Raw genomic sequence first — 20,997 nt, forward strand, 5'->3', positions numbered from 1 at the left:
AGAAACTATTAAATTTGGGTAAAACCAAACTCGGTTCATGTGGTACATCATAAAAATGTCAAACCAGGGAAAACTAGCCTATTTAATGTTCTTTATTCTTTAGCTAAATATTGTTATGCTCCGGTAAACCTTTTGCCACATCGCCATATTCACTTAAAATTATATTATTGCATGTTTTAGAGCCTTTCCATTCGCTGTAACACCCAGACACAAGATGGCGCTGTCTGGGAAAAACGAGGGTCCTAACTCTGCGGTCGTAGATGTGCAGCGGCGCCGGTCCGCGGGCCCGTATCGCAGACCGGGGACACGGCGCGCACACCCACCGCGCGGCAGAGCTGTGTGGAGTTCCGTGGCCGCTGCGTGAACGCGGGCAGCGCTGTATCCGAGAGCGATGGCGGACGATGGGGACAGTTCCAGCGGACCCGTGGACACCAGCGGCGGGCAGGGGGCGGCGGAGGAGTCGGACGGCGGGCTGGGACTCGCGGGGATGCTACTAAACCTGGCCGTCTTGGTGCTGATCGCCGCCGTGTGCGTGGCGCTGTACAAACGCTGGGGCAGGCGGTTGGTCTCCGGCGCGGCCCAGGGAGACGAGGCCGCGGCGCTGCCCAAAATGAGGAGACGGGACTTCAGTCTGGAGCAACTGCGGGAGTACGACGGCCTGCAGAACCCGCGCATCCTCATGGCCGTCAACATGAAAGTCTTTGACGTGACCAGCGGGAAGAAGTTTTACGGTAAAGGTGAGTGCGGATCGGAGCCGCCGCGGGGGAGCGAGCTGGGCTGCAGCGGGGTCGAGGCGCGTTGTCCCGGGCAACAATTTTGGGCGCAAACCGTTGATGCTAGCTTAGCATTAGCTCACTCTTAATGTTTGGCATTTCGTTCGGCCACAGAGTTTGACGCTAACTTTCTCATAATATCACTGTTAACAAGTTGTAGAAAGTTTATAAGACTTTATTGGTCTTTTACTGGAGAAATCATTCTTTTTTACAGCCGTTGTTATAAAAACACAGCATGGTGCAGGCAGATGAAATGTTGCTAGAATAAATGTAGCTTGAAATGAAGAAAAAAATGGTTGACGTGCATAAAAAGACAGAATAAGGACACGTAGGAAGGAAGTGTTGAATAATATACAAATTGCAGTATTAACAGAGCAGTGTAAAGGAACATAGTGCATAAAAGTAAACCAAATCTAAATCTGTTTACAAAATAAACCATATCCCTGGCGTTAACTACTCCAACATATTAAATTCTCATTCAATATCAAAACCACCGTAAATATCACCAACATTCACCAAAGTATTCATATCGAACTCCTTGCTAAGTAAACCATGCCTGCTTGGACGGAATGCCGAGTATTTAGCGAGCCCCCCTCATTGGCTTTGTTTTGAATGGGGCTAGCTGTTAGCAACTTAGCACAACACTTCGTTATTTTCTTTCCTCCGCATCCTAAACGCGTTGTGTTCACGCCCCACGCTTTCCTCCTCTGTTGTCTTCGCCTCCGTGCGCGGGAGAGTGTTTTTATTTCGCTTTCGTGGAGGCTTTTGGGGCAAACAGCTGCTAGCGTTAGCCTGTTAGCATGCTGCCTGCTCCCGCCGCTTGTTGACAGCATCTGTCTGGGTGCCAGCTGCGTGCGCTCATTAACTACATTTGGCCTCATTTAGTTTCCTTAACATTAATGAGTGCAAACTTAGCGTGAAACTGGAGATCCTCCTGGACACTCAAGCGCTGGCGGTTTGTTTACATATCACTCACTGCACAGTATGAGCCTCCAAACGTTTATTCGCTTTTACTTTCTGTTTTCTTGCATAAATAATGACTCTTGGACCATTATGGGTAATGCATTTTGTTGATACACCTCACATTAATGCACCATATCGCTGCAAGGTTGCGTAAGGCATCATACAAGTGGCTGTTAGTGAGCAAAGGCAGCACTCGAGCCTTGTAAAAGCTGTTTTTCCTACCTGTACATAGCCCATGTTTTAGCACGTTCATGTATTTGTGAGTTGCTTTAAAAACCCTGATGCACCTTTTAGTTATGACACATCATCCCTCAATGACATGAACTATTCAACTCATTTTGTACGTGGCCACAGCAGCTCAGTGGTGCTGATAAAATCTTAGAGAAACAATCATTTATCAATGAAAGATGTAAACGAAGCCACAAGTTCCCACCATGTGTTGGCAGCAAACGGGACCTGGATTGCAACTTGATGTGTCATGACTTCACAAAAAAACAAGCTGAACAGCAATTTGTATGGGATCTGACAGTTGCATACGATGGGAAGCTTAGGAAGTGAAATAATCTGCAGAGGAGTTTTATTTAGCAACTAGATGGCGAACCCTGGGGTGGATCTGGGCTGGAAAACACCACCTTTTAGCACCACTTTGGAATCTAGCACAGGCCTGTGGGAGCTCGGACGCCGTGCACTTGTCATTCAGAACGCTCGGGCTTGCAGCTCCACTCGGTCTTGACTCTTGTTGTGTCAAAAAAGTCAGTATTAAACACAGGATTTAAATGGATCTGAACTCCCGGCGGTTCGGCCTCTCTGAACCCCCGGCCTCTGTGCGGTGCGAGACTTGGCTGGGCCCACCCTTCAACTCCGTAATAAACTATAATTATTCAGAGTGACTTCAGCTCGGCTCATGTATCACTCCCTTCTTTCTCTCTCTCTTTCTGTCATGTCTGTCTAACTCACTCCGTGTCACAATGTGCTGCAAGTTCAGATATGACTAACATGGGTTACTTGCTGAGTAAGTTGTTCCTCTGTTGTCCGGGTCGGATATATTAATAACACGACAACACTTTTTGATATGAAGACTTTTAAACCAGGGCAGTGTGATATGGCAACAAACGCTAAAAATCAGTGCATATTTTATGTTATTTATATTTACAAACATTCCATCAAGTAGGGGAATCAGCGGACATTTTGATGTTCAAAACCAAATTGGATGCAACAGGCAAAACATGGTGTGGTTGTTATACAGAGACAGTGCACAATTTGACTTGATAGCAAAAATGCAAATTTCTACCTGTAGTTTCTGGACTGGTATCTCTAATGTACTTTAATGCAGATATGGGTAATACATAATGTGTGTACTTTTGCAAAACCTGCAATTGTTCCATTCCATGTCAAGCGTTTTGTGACCATGTCAGTGAAATTATAATACAAATAAAGTCCTTTTCCTTTCTTTGGGTTAGGGCTCAACGATATTGAAGTAACTTGTGATACGGCTGTGCAATATCACAATAACAATGTTATTACGAGATTTCACTAAACCATTTCAACACATTATGTTCCACTCTAATTAAACACAAACTGTAAGTAACTAGTTTTTCAGCAAGTTGTGTCAAAACAAGACACTACAAGCACTAACCCACACCTTAACCCAGTGCATTTTCTCCAGTTCAGCTGTACTGAAATTAGGGATGCACCGATAGCACTTTTTCTAAAACCAATGCGAGTTCTTTGATTTAAGTACTTGCCGATACCAAATACAGATACCCATTTCCTTCAGTAAAGTAGGCAACACTTTTAAGAGAAGTTATATCAGAATTGAACATGTTGCACCGTCCATCATAGACAGAACAGCTCATGTCAAAAAGCTCCTCAATGCCTCTGCTTTATTCATTTATCTATTTTTATATAACAATAGTATTGAGATGTTACTTATTACTGCAGCTAAATTGTCTCTTTTCATCTTTAATACAGCTCTGTGTAGATTTTCTCGTGTGTTTATAGTAACTTATCCAGTAGCTACAACATTTTGATTGTTTTCGCTCAATATGGACATGCTGTGTCTTTAATTTGGATTTTCTGAGGACTTTTTAGACGCTGGGTTAGTTTTTCAGATGAATAAGCTCCTGGGCATAAAACTGTTAGCGGCTAGTTAGCAACATTAGCCTGTGTCTTGTAAACGCTGCAGCACTAACAACATTTAGCTCTGGTTAAATCCAGCACAGACTCTGATTTAGGGAGTGTCGTCTGTAATAAAGTCAGGTCAATGTGGAATATTGTATTTACACTAAAGAATTCTCCAGTTTGTTGCTATTTTCTCTCCTCAGCTGAGAGGAGGAGGAGCGCCAGCCACACGTCAAGTGGTATCGGTTCCTGGTATCGGGACCTCATAAATGAGTACAAGCATGTGGCATCAGCCCGATACCCGATGTTGGTATCGGTATCGAACTCAAATCTCAAAGCTTCTCGACTGGCGCGTACAGCCTATAGGCCAGTGTAACGCCTCATTTGAAAACTAAAACCTACAAAACTGATCTACATTGATCTTTTTCCCCGCTTTCTTACTGTGTTATTGTCACCTTTTTCACTTTCTTTTTCCATCTATTTTTTGTTGCTCTTTTGTGGCTTTTTCATCACTTCATTGTCACACTTTCATCAGTTAATTTTGACGCTTTTGGTGAAGTTTTCATCCTCGTTTGCTTAGATTTGGGTAACGCCAAGCTGGAGAAAATGTGCTCGGTTCAGGTGGGGGTTGAGGTTAACTAAAACTGAACTTCCACACATTTATCAGTTCAATGCATTGTTTGTTTTTGGCCGAGTTTGCAGAAAAATGTGTCGATCTCAGTCAGATGAAGACGATATATGTGATTTGATGTTGGGATATATTATTGGTTCTTGCGATACAGATATTGCATCACCTAATATCGCGATGTTGTTTGCGATATACTGTGCAGCCCAACTTTAAATGTGTTTTAGGCCGTAAGCTTTTATTTGCATTGTTGATAAACCTACGCCGGAAGAAGTCAAGCAATGTCATTATTTTTCAGTTAGAATCGAATTGAATTATATTTCTAGGGCTTATACTAAAACGATAAACTTAATTCTTTTTGTTTTGGTTTGGGTCGACCCATAAACCAGGTCAAAACGTGGTCAATGTAAATCCTGTGTTAAAACGTGAGGTCAGTGATTTACCTCCTTCACATGAATATCTATAAATACTCTTGTAGTTAATCTTCTTTAGCGAGTTGTAGGAAGCAGAGTTCAGGTGGTGGTGACCTTTATAGGATTTAATGCAGGACGACACAATGACCCAGTTCATTCGTACACAGAGGCCTCAGTGCGTTTAAAGCAGTACTAAGTAACTCTTACCCCTACAGGCCATAAGCGCAACTGCAGGTGTCGTAGCAAGTTGCGATTTTTTAACTCATTAATTGTCCGTGAGAGTAAATACTACGCTGACAGAAAAGGCGAAGGGACAGAGGGATATTTACATCCAATTACAGAATGGAAATACGTTTTTTCACTGAAACTTGGCTGTAAATGCTGTTTAAAGTGACGCTAGCCCACAGTTAGCTTTGCCCGTTAGCATGTTAGCTATGTTTGTGTGTATTGGTTGCTCTGAGCAAGTTGCAAGCATGGTTTTCTGGCCAGGGACACCAGGGAGATGAAAGACCCTCCAATCATCCCATAAACACTTGTATTACCCCCACAGGGACTATGAAAAGGATTAACCTCTTAGCTCCCGCCTGAACCGAAAGGATCTTTTTCCACACGTCAACAGATTTTTTTCCCATCATTTGTTTTTGTTGGGTATTAAACTCATTTTTGTAACTTTTTTGTCACATTTTGGTCATTTTTTCTTCAATTCTTTTTAATCAATTTTTTATCATATTTTTGTATTTTTTTTAATCAATGTGTTGTCAATTTTTTTAATGAATTTTTTGTCATATTTTTGTAATTTTTTTGGTCATATTTTTGTAATTTTTTTGGTCATATTTTTGTAATTTTTTTGTGACATTTTTGCCACTTTTTCATAAATTTTTTGTCTATTTTTTGTCAACATTTTCTCACTTTTTTTGTCACATTTCCATCATTGTTTTCGTCTCAGTTTTGTTGCTATTTTCACAGCTTTTTTCCAGAAGCTTTTGGACTGGGGTAAAGCCAAACTGGAGAAAATGTGTTAATGGGTTAATTAAGGTAAACACGCTACTTAGTACTGCTTTAAGTCCAAGCACTAGTTACTGCAGACGCCTCTTAAGCACTTTTTTACAGTAGCAGGTGTCAAAGGAAGAACAAAAGTACAAAATACAGGTTCACCTTCATTGTTTGATGGATTAATTTGCCAGAGGTTGAGTCAGTAAATACACAGATCCTCTTTCAAATGTCCTTTTGTTTGCAAAGTAAAAGCATTTGGAGAAAGTTGAATGTGCGTAGTTGTTTAACAGAAGAGGCAGAATGAGCCTCTGGTGTTTTCTCACTTTGTTATTGCGATGTTTCTTATTAGAACAACTTTACTGCAGCTGTAGATTCACCTGCGGCGCGTCTGCAAAGAGGCCACTGCAAAAAAATAAGTCTTTCAACCAGAGCCACCTGGGTTTCACTAACTGCTCGGGTCTGCGGCTGCGGCAGTTGGTCAGGTTTAGGTCCAGCAAAGCCCAAAAGATCTAGATTCTGATTCGGATATTCCAAGATGACAATGCCAGGTGGTTCAGGGCAGATCTTAACCCCATTGAGAATCTTTGGGATGTGCTGGAGAAGGCTTTGCGCAGTGTTCAGACTCTCCCATCATCAATTCAAGAGCTTGGTGAAAGATGAATTAAACTGTGGCTCTTTTGAACAACGCCCCATGCAAATATTAGAGCGTGTGACCTTATTCTTTTGGCGCCGACTTTCTGTTTTCCAAGCCTACGCACTCTTCCTTTTAGTCCAGTCAAAACATGTTGTTAAAGTTCAAATTACACATTAGACACATTATATTTAAGATTTTGCTGATCATCTGACCCAGCTTTCTTTAGTTTGACCATTTATAGTTTCACTTCCTTATTGGACACTGGCAGGAAGTGACATAGACGGAGGCACTTTCAAACTGTTGCCATGCCGACCACATTATGTCAATGGGAAATGAGTCAAACTGCAATGGAGATTTACCTCTAACTATGTCACTTCCTGTCTGTAGCAATTCAAATAAAATAACTTTTCTTCTCAACGTTTCTTCATTAAAATTGCTGCTTCACTGAAAAAAACAGATATTATCCATCTATAAAACCCGTCATATGAACTTTAAGTGAAAAGTTCAGACACAGGTTGTATAAATGTAGTGACGTCAGTTTATAAATGTAGGCCTATTCTTTATAAACTTAGGCTTTATCTACACAAAGACAAAACGTAATTATATTTTCAGAAACTTTCTTTGTGTGGACGAAGCCGGCTCAGTAAATGTGTGCGTCCATGTGGGTCGACTCAGGTCTGTGAAAACGACGCAATTCATCTTCCAGGCCTGTGTGAGGCGCTGTGACGCTAACACTGATAATAGAACAAGATGTAGAGGCGCATTTGCAGTAAGTGGAACGTAAACAGGGAAAATGGAACGGATGTAAGGATTTACAATCTACAGAAGAGAAGAGGAGGAGAGTTTATTCTTCAGACGTAACGGGACTAAAGCAGAAAAACCTGTCAGTGACAAAGTCCAGTCAGTCCAAAAGCACAGACTGACTCGGCCGTTATTATATTATGAGGTCAGTAGATTATGGACAACACTCTGGAGCTGTGATGTCATCGTTTTAGTAAAAGTTGCGGAGACGTAAACGGCGTTTTGAGGTCTTTCCACTCTGGGACCTAGTTTGGAAAATGTTTGTTTACAGACCCCCGAAACGCCGGGCTCGTATGGACAATACACTGGATTGATAATGTGTGTTTGGTCCTCAGCTTGACTTCGTATGGACAGGGCCTTAAAGTCACACTGTGTAACATTTTGGATTCTCCTGTTGCCAAAACAAAACATGCTCCTAATGACCAGCTCGACACGGAAAACCTACTTTTGCAGTGTCAAATCAAAGAATTGAATGAGGACGTAACTTATTTAAATCTCATTACTGGCTGCCTTTAGTCGACATCTCCATGGCAACGAGCTGGAGACGTCCCGCTCCAAGTAAAGGTCTAAGGAGAGTTAACTCGTGTTTGTTTGTTACTTTTAAGGGATTTTTCAATGATAAAGAATCTATAATGAAATAGATGCTTGTATTTTATTCTATGATTGAGTGAAATGTTACACAGCGTGGCTTTAAGTCAAGTCAAAATACCTCAACTCTGTGCTGTTTTCCTTTTTTTTTTGAGGATCTACAAGTCTTTCGTAAACCTGGCACTTTTTATGTTATTTTACACTCAGAAACAATTTTCCCACTATTTTATTTAAGCTTGGGATGGAGAACAGGTCAGGATTCTCTGGTTGAAGACGCTGCTTGAAAATGTGAAAACGCATTCGTCTTGACTGGTGATTTATGTTGAAAATCTCCGTAATTACAGGGTCTTTCCACATGAAACAGAAAACTGGCACAAAGGTCACAACGGTTTCTTTTTTTCTCCTGCAACACGTCATTATTTACATCTTGCAGTTGGACTTTTCTTACAAATCCTTCACAGAGCAAGTTTATTAACACATTGAGTGCCAAAAACGCAAAAACTAGTTACTGCTGTTTTTTTTATTATGAAATTAGACACTCTAATACACCTTATGTGTGATTTTGGCAGCTCTGTGATGAACAGAAGTGAAATAAATAATGATCAAAAACTTGTGAAGAGTCACGATCTGGACATTTCATTATTGAATTTCATATATTTATATTATTTTCTTTTTTTTTTTTTAAGTCCGCCGGGGCGTGGTGTTGCGTAGCGAACAGGTGTAAACCCAACACCTCTCTCTCTCTCTTACGTTTGACAAAGCAGAGCGGATTCCCATGGAAAGATCGAAACAGTGGAGATTTTAACGTTTCTCCTGAGTTTTTAAATGGTCAAAATCGGTCCAAGGACGACTGAGAAACATCCTGATAAAGTCTTCAATCTGGGAACCAGGCTGTAGTTGAAAATTGACTTGAAACAGAAATATTTAGGCATTTGTCTCTTCCCATAACATTAGTGTCCGTCCAGAGAGGAGAGAGTTGGAGAGAGGAGTTAATCAGAAAGGAGAGTGTTGCATAAAACACAAATTATCTCCGAATCTAGAAAATAAAACTATGATTTTGATCAAACTTAGCCTCTGTTGAGCTTAGATTTCTCAGGAACCGAGGCACGAAGAATTAAACTGTTTTCACCTACGCAGAGCTTTGAGTCTCGTCTTTCTAACGAGACATTGTCCATAGCTATAACATAGAATACGCTGTGATGCTACAAATATCATGAAAAATGGTCTGGATTGTTGGCACTCTGCAGCTAAAAAATCAAATTCCATTATTTCAGGTTAGAAATCTGGGAGTGATCATGGACTCAGACCTGAACTTAAACAGCCACATCAAAGCAATAACATCAGCAGCTTTTTACCATCTGAAAAACATTGCTAAGATCAGAGGAATAGTGTCAAAACCAGACTTAGAGAGACTTATCCATCCAGCAGGTTAGACTACTGTAACGGCTGCTCACTGGCCTCTCTAAACGAGCTATCAGAGCTACAGAACATCCAGAACGCTGCTGCTCGAGTCCTGACAAGAACCAGGAAATATGACCATATTAGTCCAGTGCTCCGGTCTCTGCACTGGCTTCCTGTCACTCAGAGAATAGACTTTAAAACAGCTCTGCTTGTTACAAGTCTTTTCATGGTTTAGCTCCAAAGTACATCTCTGACATGTTAGAGCCGTATGAACCAGCGAGAGCTTCAGGGAGGGGCCTCCTGGTGGTTCCCAGGGTCAGGACTAAACACGGTGAGGCTGCGTTTCAGTTTCATGCAGCTAAAATCTGGAACAGTCTTCATGAGGATGTGAGACAGGCCTCAACTCTGACAATGTTCAAATCCAGGCTGAAAACAGTTCTTTTTACCAATGCATATGACTGAAAGTATTTTATCTGCACTCTTGCCTTTAACTGTAATTGATTAATTTTATGTTGATGTTTTATTCTATTTGTTTTCTTGTATTTATGCAACTGTGAAGCACTTTGAATTGCCTTGTGTATGAATTGTGCTCTACAAATAAACTTGCCTTGCCTTGCATATTTTAGCTTCAATTTCAACCTGGGTTTGTCCGAGTCGAGGCCTGTCTCACGCCCTCATTCGCTCCATGAAACGGAAATGTAAAAATAAAAAAAACACTGGCATAAAGTGCAGGATTTGTCATATTAACAGAGTGTATTTTTGTCCTGTGACAGCGCGTGGCTCTGGAGCGGAGACTGAACCTCAGCTGCTCCTTGTTATCCGTCGTCTGTTACATAATCGATAGAGACACAGTGTCCCGGGCCAGACCCCACCGTCGGATCAGCCCTCATCGCTTCAGAGACGGGATCTCAACAGAAAAAAAAAAAGATATTTCACAAGACTTCCTTTTATGTTTTCTCATTTTTTATTCATGAGGTTTGGCTGCAGGGCTGTGGCTGTGCATCAGCTGCTGCTTTATCCTTTTTTTTTTAAGGCTCTACAATATCAGGGAAGTGTAATTATTCAGAAGACTACGACCACATTTGTAACATACAAAGCCTTAAGTGTTTCTGCAGGGCATTAGAAAGCATTAAAGTCCTTGAATTGTGCCAAAATGAAGGCAAATGGTGCTCAAACTGGCAATAGCTCAACATTTCTTCGTGAAATTACGTCTGTACTTTTCAATTTCAACACAAATCATAAGTAATTTGTTTTTCTGCTAATTGTGGCTTCAACAAACGCTAAATCAGCACCAAAACAAGGCTGTAATGGAACAAACATTTTGAAAATTATAACTAAAACTGAGCTTCTGTTCCTTTTCATTTTTGCTTGAGGCTGAGTTTGACAATGCATTTGTGGCTTTAACCTCTTACCCGCCTTAAAGGAACAGGCCACCGTTTTTCCACACTGAGATATGTTCTTACCTGAGCTTTGACGAGTTTTGGAGCTATAGGAATACATTGGGAGAGGCTAAATGCTAACAACATCTTTGGTCGTTTTGTGTGACTAAGGAACACAGTTCTTCCATACTGTGATATGTTCTTACCTGAGTTTAGACGAGTTGATGCGTTACCAGGTCTTTGTTCCTGTGGAAGAGCTTGGTCATTTCTGAATTCACCCCATTTGGAGCTATAGGAATACATTGGGAGAGGCTAAATGCTAACAACATCTTTGATCTTAAAGCGTGACTGAGGGCACGCACAAAGACCAGACAGGTACGCATCAACACGTCTACGCTCAGGTAAGAACATATCTCAGTGTGGAAAAATGGTGGCCTGTTCCTTTAAGGCGTGAGAGTTTAAGCCACAAATGCATTGGCAAACTCAGCCTCAAACAAAAATGAAAAGGAACAGAAGCTCAGTTTTAGTTATAATTTAAAGTTTTTTGTCGCTGGGTTTTTGTCACATTGTGTGTTTTCATCATGTTTTTGTTGCTCTTTTGTTTTTGTTGCTCTTTTGTAGCTTTTTCATAACTTTTTTTTGTTGCTCCGGTCACTCTTTTCTCACTTTTTATTGTTGCTTTTCTGGCACGCTTTTGTTCCTCGTTTGTTGCTTCTTTCGTTGTGTTTTCATCTCGCTCTTTTGTAGCTTTTTTCATAACTGTTTTGGTTGCTTTTCTGTCGCGTTTTGGTCACATTTTTGTTGCGTTTTGGTCACGTTTTTATTTTGCTATTGCTGCTTTTCCGGCATGTTTTTGTCGCTCTTTCGTAGTTTTCTTCTTGCATTTTCATCACTTTTTCGTCGCGTTTTCATCCCTGTTATTTTGACGGTGGCGCAGGTGGTAGAGCGGGTCATCTTGTGATCGGAAGGTCGTGGGTTCGAATCCCAGCTCCCACAAATGCACACTGTCCTTGGGCAAGACGCTTCACCCTCCTCGCCTCCAGTGTCTGCGTACACTGGTATATGAATAAGAGAGTGAATGAGTGACTGGTTCTTTACTGTAAAGCACTTTGGGCCTGATAAAGGTAGAAAAGCGCTATATAAGTTGAGTCCAGTTACCATTTTGCTCCCTGTGGAAACCCTGTCTTCGAGGGAAGTCATAATGTTACTATGTTCCTCGTCTAAAACATCTAGAGTTGCTCTGCCAGACTAATCTTTGAATCTTTGGCTGTGACTGTGGAGCAAAAAGTCTTGAAAGATCGTGTGTAAACCTCGACGGGACCTTTGCCTCTTTGTGATAAAAATCTACAATCTAATAAAACACTTTGTCGCTCGGCTGGAAGAGCACAGGATGTTACACCGCGTTGTAAAAACATTTGCATAAACTCGTATTATAACGTCTGACCCTGGACGATACCAGTCTGGGAGTGAAAAAAGGTTTCAATAGTACTGGTATTGAAAAAATAAAAGGAAGCAGGTAGCGAAAAGAAATATAAATAAAAAAAGTGAAGCACAAGTTGAATAAAAATTGAGGGAAAAAATGGGAAAAAATCCGTGGATAAAAATTGGAAAAATGTGGGCGTAGTTGTGAAAAAAATTGGGGGCGAAACGTAGAAAGACTTGGAAAAAAAAAACCCTGAAGAACAAGTGGAAAAATCGGGATAAATTTGGAAGAAAAAATTGCGAAAAATATGGACAATTTTGGGGGGGAACGTGAAATTTTTGTTTTGTTTTTTCTGCTGTTTTTTAATTAAAGGAAATTTCCTGGTTTCACCTCAAACAGAAGAAAAAAAAAACACATATTTTAGTACAGGTATAGAAAAAAGTATTGTTCAGATATTGGTATCGAAAACCAAGTGTCGTGGTCGTTTTTTGCGGTACCCAGCCTGAGGCATTATACAAAATCGTTACAAAGTTGTTATATTAATAATAATCTAATAATAATAATAATAATAATAATAATACCCTGTCTTTTAGATAATAAGCAACTGGTTTTGTCATTAAATGAATTCTCTTAAAACAAGACTTAAAAATACAAATTTTGGACCAACACGAGGCTAAAATTTAACTAAATCTGAGGAATTGTAACTAAAACAGAACATCTGCCCATTTTTAAGTTCCTTTACGTTTTTGTTTCAGGCTTTGTTTGCAAAAAAATATGTAAATCTCAGTCAGAGGGAACATTATTAAGGATCATTTTCATTTGTGGATTGATATTATTTTGTTGAGGAATGTCTTGGAGAGATTTAGAGTTTATTTTACTGACAAAAGCCGATGTAATTCCAGAGTTTCAGCTGCACCGACGCCCACAGCCTGCCTTTAAACCTGCCTGAACAAAGCTGCTGCAGTGTCCCAAACATTTCCCCCCCAAAAAAGGGAAATAAACAGCAGCGGTCACATGACGCCGCCGGAAGGTCACATGATCGGGTTAATCACCGAAAGCAGCTGCTGTTGCATCATTTCACTGCAAGAAACTGACCTCACCACAAGAACTAGTCTGTCCTGGACAAACCGAGGCACTTTTCATGTTTGCAGACGTCTAAGCTGCGATGTTGAAGGGATCCCTCCTGAAACTCCCCTCTCTGTGTTTGCAGACGGTCCGTACGGGATCTTCGCCGGCCGGGACGCCTCTCGGGGCCTGGCCACCTTCTGTCTGGATAAGGGCGCACTGCGGGAGGAGTACGACGACCTCTCCGACCTTACAGCTGTTCAGATGGAGAGCGTCCGCGAGTGGGAGATGCAGTTCATGGGTAAATTTCCCCTTTTCCAAAATGACATTGAAACAGCCAGGATTTTTGACAGAGGGCTTTATTTCCTAGTTAACCAGAGTGTTTTTTTTATTTTATTCATGCAGTCCTTATATTTGAAGAGTTTCGTGGTGCTAGGCTAGAGCTAGGCTAGTGCATGTCTATGGTAACTAGTAGCCTGCATTAAAAACCTCTTCAAAATCATGGGCTCGTCCTCCAAACGTTGCCATATCTGATTTGTAGAAAGCTCCTTTGTGAATTCCACGTTAAGTAATACAAACTACTGTTGATCCGGTCACCGAGCAGATCACTCCGCCGCTGCGTAGCTACAACCAGGAAGCTGATGCTGCTCAAATATAAGTTCTTTTAAATGCAAAATGGTTATATTTCAAGCATTATTCAGTCAACACAGACATTTATATGGGTAGTCTGGTGTTATAAGTGATTTGCCTCAGGTTCACTGTGCTTGGGTCAGACTGTTTTTAATGCTAATGTTACCATAGACATGCACTAGCCTAGCATTAGCCTAGCACCACTAAACTCTTCAAATATAAGAACTGCATGAATTACAAATAAATAAATAAATCTCCAGAAGTCAACAACACTCAGGGCCTCATTTCCTTGTTATCCAATGTCAAGAATCCTGAAATGTTCCTTTAAGCTTTTGTGGTAAAATACAACATGATCATTTCCAATCGTCTCCGCTCTACTGGGCGCTACCATCCTGAAACCACTAACTTTCTTGTTTACAAAACATGCGGCCTGCCACCAGCGTGCTATTGTAACTTTTATTTAGCACTAGGCAAATTGGCTTCAAGACAAAAACATCTACCGCGATGAACATGGACGTTTCCTCCCGTAAATTCCCAACGCAATGTTTTTAACATGACGCTGTGACAGTGCGTCATGTAAACTTAAGCTATTTCTTTATTTACACAAGACACTGATACAAACTCACAGGGAAATAACAAGCCAGGAAGACCATCGTTTTTTTTTACTTGAAGGGTCCATAAAATGCTTAGTGGCAGAAAGTTAAAAGTTAAGATAAACAGATAAACCTTGCAGCTGTTCCACATAGTGAGAGATCAGAGTTTAAGATTCAGCTCATGGATAAAGCTCACATTTATGTCTTTGATACACATGGTTTTATCAGTTAGTCACACATTCAAGTTTCGGGCCAAAACTAAACGCGACAGATGTGTTTCACCTGACGACACACGTGATGGAACTTATTTAAGGTGGATTGCACATAAATATCAGCCGCTCTGATTCCATTTGAAATCAGTGGCTCTTCACATAAACGCACCAAAAGACTGTCCCGTCGGTTCCTTTAAATTCTTTTTCCTCGGATTCAGTCGACCTCGGGCCAGTTCCTGTGCGTAAAAACTCTCAGCTGCAGCAGGAAATCGTAAAAAGAGAACAGAGAGGCCTTTCGTCCACACAGACCTGACTCTGAGACCTGCCCCGCGTCAGAAAACAGTTCTCCCGACCGTTATCTGCCTCGGTCTTTAAATGGACTAAAGTGCGGAGCGTCCAGACTCTCGGATTGAAAAAAAACACATTGACTCAAAGCCGCTCCGAACTGGTCCTGATCAAATTAAGACTCGCTTTGCGCTCATTCCGTACAAATAGATCGATAATGTTCGTCGTAAACGGAGGCACTTGTAGTTTCTCTCTGTGGACGGCAGTCAATAACGAAACCGAAGACGCTGATGTGATAGAAAGTGCTGGTTTTAGCTCCCTCGAATCCGATTATTGTTATTGAATTGGAAAAAAACGCAGTAAACAAAGCTCTTAGAAAACACAAACAATGGGCTCCAGTTGCACTAATTTGAGCGTTGTTACTACAGTCCTCGTGAACAATGCAGTATAACTCACTTTATTGTGGGGTTGAATGATTTTATTGTCATGCTTTGCTATTCTTTAAGTCAAGAGCGTTTGGCCCTCACTTCAGGCGAGTCATTTTAGGATTGATAATCGATTTTAGGTTCCTGTGGGGCACTAAAACGCACTAAAAGCCTTTATGAAATCCTTTATTTGATTCCTGCAGGTATTACACTTGTACGTCTTTAAATATAATGCCACTGTTTGGTTTTATTACTCCCTATCTTCATCAGGCTATAGATACAGGCGGCATCTCTGGATTCGCCCATATATGGTCATGAACTTTCTAAATTTCTAACTTTCTTTAATTATTCAAAAACTACTTTAACAAATGCTGAAATATGAATATAGTTTTCTACTAACAAAGATACAAAGACATGGAGAGGAGCAAAATGGTTCAACAGCCCATAAATACACAAATAACGGAGAATGCTAACTTGTTGCTTCATGTTAGCATCGGGCTAATGCTAACAGTTAGCTAGCGCTAGCTACAACTGCCGTTTTTTCACTTCTGCCGAACAATCTGCAGTGAGAAAATATCCGTACGTGCCCGATTTACACTTGGCTTTATTTATGTGATAAATGAGTTCATATTCCACCAGAAAATGGCTAAAAAGAGTGGAAAATTTCCCCCTCGATGAAGCCACGCCCCCTTCTATGACAAGGCGCCGTCTGTATCTATGAGTTATTTGTGTTTAAAGGCCTTTGTATATTTTGTATGTAGATGAACAGTGCAATGAGCAAAAGGAAAACACACAAAAAGACTTGGACAGACGGGAAAAACAAAAGTAAATAAGATGTTTAGTTCATGAGTGCATCAGTGTCTTTGATAAGAATGTCCACAAATAATCCACCGGGAGAGAGAAGCCATTGAGATTTGCCACTACTTATCAGGTGCATAGTTTGTCGTCTTTATCTGTAGAAGGTCAGACTTGCAGTGAGCAGTAGCAGTAATAGTAACAGTACAAAAACCTTAAGCCTTCGATCTAGCATTTCACCTTTTTCATTTGTCAATAATCATCTCTGCACGACATGAATGACCAATAGGGTTCAGGATCGTGACGTCATTTCTCTGAAGCATCATGGGATTTGTAACTGGCTTTTTTCATCATAAATTAATTAAAAAGGTTGTTGTTTACATTAAAACAGTGTGTTATGTGTTTACTCTGCAGCTAATGAGTTGTTCCACAGCATTTGTCTCCACTTTTCAGCCACTGTTATGTCTATTACTGTCTATGAGAAATGTTTGCTTGTGTCTACAAACATGGCGTATCTCCATGGTAACAGTGAATTTATAACATTCCATCACAAGGTCTGTATTTCTTTCAAAACAACAGCTTACTCAAAAAAGATTCAAAATCCCCTCCGGAAAAAAAGGGGACATCATTGAAGCAGTTTTTTTTTTTTTTTTCATATTATTTTTACTTCTTTTTTTTTTTGTTCAATGTTTGGCTCTTTTCCCCAACTTTTTTGCTTATTTTTGCCACAATCATTCCCCATTTTCACTCATCTCTTGATATTGTACATTTGCAGATCTTCCACACTTTATTGTTTTCTGATTCTAGGTGACAAATATTTCCGTATCGGTATCGAAGACCAAGTATCGTCAAATTGATGTCTCTGAATTCCTTTTTCTTTTACCCTATTCTCCTGCAGTATCTGAAAAACTTTAACTCCTTACCCCCCGCCTGAATCGAGCACATTGTCTCCAGTTCTGAAAGCTTCCTGACTGGAGAGCAACAGTGTAATTCCTCATTTGAAAGCTAAGACTTACAAAAGTGATTTAGTTCCATTTTAGAAGCATTTTTGACATGTTTTTACCACTTGTTTGTGTCGAGTTTTGTCAGTTTTTTGTAGAGGTTTTTGTCGAGTTTCTGTCACTTTTTTTGTCGAGTTTTTGTCACTTTTTTGTCGAGTTTTTGTCACTTTTTTTATTGAATTTTTGTCACTTTTTTGTAGAGTTTTTGTCACTTTTTTATTGAATTTTTGTCACTTTTTTGTCGAGTTTTTGTCACTTTTTGTGTCGAGTTTTTGTCACTTTTTGTGTCGAGTTTTTGTCACTTTTTGTCGAGTTTTTGTCACTTTTTTGTCAAGCTTTTTGCCACTTTTTTGTCGAGTTTTTGTCACTTTTTTTATTGAATTTTTGTCACTTTTTTGTAGAGTTTTTGTCACTTTTTTTATTGAATTTTTGTCACTTTTTTGTCGAGTTTTTGTCACTTTTTGTGTCGAGTTTTTGTCACTTTTTGTCGAGTTTTTGTCACTTTTTTGTCAAGCTTTTTGCCACTTTTTTGTCGAGTTTTTGTCACTTTTTTGTCGAGTTTTTGTCAAGTTTTTGTCACTTTTTTGTCAAGCTTTTTGCCACTTTTTTGTCGAGTTTTTGTCACTTTTTTGTCGAGTTTTTGTCACTTTTTGTCAAGTTTTTGTCACTTTTTTGTGTCGGGTTTTTGTCACTTTTTTGTCGAGTTTTTGCCACTTTTTGTCAAGTTTTTGTCACTTTTTTATTGAGTTTTTGTCATTTTTTTATTGAGTTTTTGTCACTTTTTTAAGTCAAGCTTTTTGTCACTTTTTGTAGAGTTTTTGTCACTTTTTTGTAGAGTTTTTGTCTTTTTTTGTGTCGAGTTTTTGTCACTTTTTTGTGTCGAGTTTTTGTCACTTTTTTATTGAGTTTTTGTCACTTTTTTGTAGAGTTTGCCCCTTTTAGTCAAGGTTTTTGTTTCTTTTGTGTCAAGGTTTTTGTTGAGTTTTTGCCACTTTTAATTTTTTTCAATTTTTTTTGCTCTGCCAGCACGTCTTTATCACTGTTTTTCTCCTCGTTTTCGTTGATATTTCACACTTTGTTCAAGCCGATCCACAGACCATGTGCTCGGTGAAGGCGGGGCTTAAGAGGTTTTCAAACAGTACTTTATGTTGCCATGGTTGCGTCGTCTAACCCCGCCCTTCTCCTCTCCTGGTTTCAGAAAAGTACGACTACGTGGGCCGGTTGCTGAAGCCCGGGGACGAGCCTTCGGAGTACACGGACGAGGAGGACATCAAAGACCATCTCAGACACGACTGAGGATTCACAAAAGCAAACAAAAAAAAAGAAATAAAATTAAACGCAGCGGAATATTCGACCAAAGCCACGACGACGACGACGAGCCCGAATCTGCAGCTGCCTCCAACAAGACCCGCCCCCTCCCCCCCGAGAGAATCTATATCTATCAAATCATAATCTCCGAAATCCCAAAACTGCTACGTTACGTCTCCTCGGTTTTTTTTCTCTCTCTTGTTTTCGTCTTTCGGACATTTTTAAAGGACTTTTGAAAAGACGCCGTGCCATTTTCTCGCTTGTAAAATGTACAAAAATTCAGACGTTTTTTGTGTGGGGGGGGGGAGAAGTTTGCAGCTTTGATAATCATGGCTTTGTTTGTGGAAAATGTCGGTGGGGTACTATCTATCTATCGCTCTTTTTTCTTGTTTTTGTTTTTATTTTATTTTTTAGATGAAAGCCGTTCACGTCGTTTCGTTTTCTTGTCCCAGAGCCCACGTTTACTCTGACTTTTCGGGGAAGAAAAAGGGCGCGGGGAACGTAGAGAAGAAAAAAAAAAAAAGGCTGTAGCCGGGGCCCCCCCACCAAAAAGGCAATACTTTCGCAATCTCGTCGTTTGTGTCCATTTTTGCCGCCGCGTGATTGTAAAACCGTCTGTAGCACTACTTCAAACGTTAACTTTTAGCATTAGCGGCTGGCGGTTTCGGCGCTGCGGGGGGGGAAACGGGAGCCCCCTCGCCCGTGAGGAAGTCGCGCCCAGTTATTTCTTTTTTAGCGAGATCTCGAGGGTGGATGATCGATGATGGTTCAGTGTGTGTGAATATAGAGCGCTGTGCAAAAGTTGTAAACGCATCGTCCTTCAGCAAAACCCGTGTCCGAACTCGCAACAGCCAGTGCCCAGACCGCTTATACTTTTCACCATGAACGATCCAAGGATATAGATACAGACGGCAGCTTTGAAAATGCCCATATATGGTCATGTCTGAAGCAGCCACAGGGGGAAAAAAACTGTCTGAACCAAATCTAAAAGCTTCTCGACTGGAGAGAGACCAACAAAGCATTTATTGTTGCTTTTCAGGCACGTTTTTGTTGCTCTTTTGTTACTACCGTGTTGCTTTTTTGGTGTTTAATCAAGAGCAAGTGACAAAAGAGCAACAAAAATGTGCAGAAAACACCAGAAAAAAGTTCTTATCTCTCCGCTGAGGAGAGAAAATAGCAACAAACTGGGGAATTCTTTAGTGGAAATCCAATATTCCACATAGAGCTGACTTTATCACAGACAACACTCCTTAAATCAGAGTCTGTGCTGGATTTAACCAGAGCTAAATGTTGTTAGTGCTGCAGCGTGGAGTCTGTGTTTAAGATACAGGCTAATGGCGCTAACTAGCCGCTAACTCGCAGCTAACAGTTCCGGCGATTATTATTCATCTGAAAAACTAACACAGCGACTAAAAAGTCCTCAGAAAATCCAAATTAAAGCGATACAGCATGTTTATATTGAGCGAAAATGAGCTGCAACAAAAAACATGCTGTAGCTACTGGATAAGTTACTATAAACACACGAGAAAATCTACACGGAGCTGAAGTAAAGGTGAAAAGAGACCATTTATCTGCAGTAATAAGTAACATCTCAATACTATTGTTTAATAAAAATAGATAAATGAATAAAGCACAAGCCTTGAGGGGCTTTTGGACAATATTGAATGAAAACATTGAATGAAAAATAAAGTGTTGCCTACTTTACTTAAGGAAATGTAAAATGAACTAATTACAAACCAATCTGCTGTGAAAAAGTCTATGTACCGTCTATTCACTAAAAGTATGTTGAAGAAAACGCCTTGTACTTGTGTGGTATTCGGTATTGGCAAGTACTTAACATGAGGAAAAAGACCCATTTACATCCATTTTGTAGCTTTCAAAATAGGCTGTAAACTCCAGTCGAGAAGCTTTTAGATTTGGGTAAAGCCAAACACTCGGTTAAGGCTTGGGTAAACGCTGATTTATGAACGTATTTCTCTACCAAATATAGATACAGAGCCGAGCAAAGTGGTTCAACAGCCTTTAAATGCTTAAAAAACAGACAATGCTAACTAGGATGCTACTTTAGCTCCATGCTACGTGACGCTAACGAGTGGCGTTTTTCGCTTCTGCTGTGAAAAAAAACATCCATGGCTTGCCTTTATTGGTGATAAATATGTTCAGAGACAAACTGCGATTCCCACGAGAGGTTTTTTCATCTCCCCTGTTTGACGCCGTCTGTGTCTATGCTGTGTAGAAATATTAGACACGCTTTTAGAAATTGGTTTATGTACAGGGACCTCCGCCAAGGCGCTGGCAACCATCTAGTGACCGGACCATTATTTATGAAAAGCAAGAACTTGGGCTTAATGTGAGGATTAGGACAGAACTGTGAGTATTAGACAGGTTTTTAAATAGTGGCTACGAACTACGGAAGGTCTAGTGCCCAGAAGTATTGGATGAACTGAAAAGCCGAGACCTCCGCCAAGGCACTGACCGGTCTGTAAACGACTGGGCAGAAAGAAGAGCAAACCAAAGGTGCATCAGTGTCCGGCCCGAGAGCTTTTTTTTTTTTAGTCTGTTTGGCAAA

At 40.5% G+C, this 20,997-nt stretch overlaps 1 protein-coding gene across 1 annotated transcript; it reads left to right on the forward strand.

Moving 5' to 3' along the window:
* The first annotated feature begins 287 nt into the window (after positions 1-287).
* pgrmc2 (progesterone receptor membrane component 2) lies at positions 288-18,980 on the forward strand. Its single transcript, XM_079573591.1, has 3 exons — positions 288-737; positions 13,325-13,480; positions 18,319-18,980. The coding sequence occupies exons 1-3, from the start codon at positions 392-394 to the stop codon at positions 18,414-18,416; spliced, it is 600 nt and encodes a 199-aa protein (XP_079429717.1). The 5' UTR covers positions 288-391; the 3' UTR covers positions 18,417-18,980.
* The last annotated feature ends 2,017 nt before the right edge of the window (positions 18,981-20,997 follow it).

The sequence above is a fragment of the Gobius niger genome (assembly GCF_951799975.1).
Source record: "Gobius niger genome assembly, chromosome: 16".
Taxonomy (NCBI): Eukaryota; Metazoa; Chordata; class Actinopteri; order Gobiiformes; family Gobiidae; genus Gobius; species Gobius niger.

What these genes read in the sequence shown, in the direction of transcription:
- pgrmc2 (XM_079573591.1), top strand. Translation starts at nt 392, where the DNA reads ATGGCGGACGATGGGGACAGTTCCAGCGGACCCGTGGACACCAGCGGC. An exon ending in GAAGAAGTTTTACGGTAAAG is followed by an intron (nt 738 to 13,324) that starts GTGAGTGCGGAT and finishes CTGTGTTTGCAG; the next exon opens with ACGGTCCGTACGGGATCTTC. An exon ending in GTGGGAGATGCAGTTCATGG is followed by an intron (nt 13,481 to 18,318) that starts GTAAATTTCCCC and finishes TCCTGGTTTCAG; the next exon opens with AAAAGTACGACTACGTGGGC.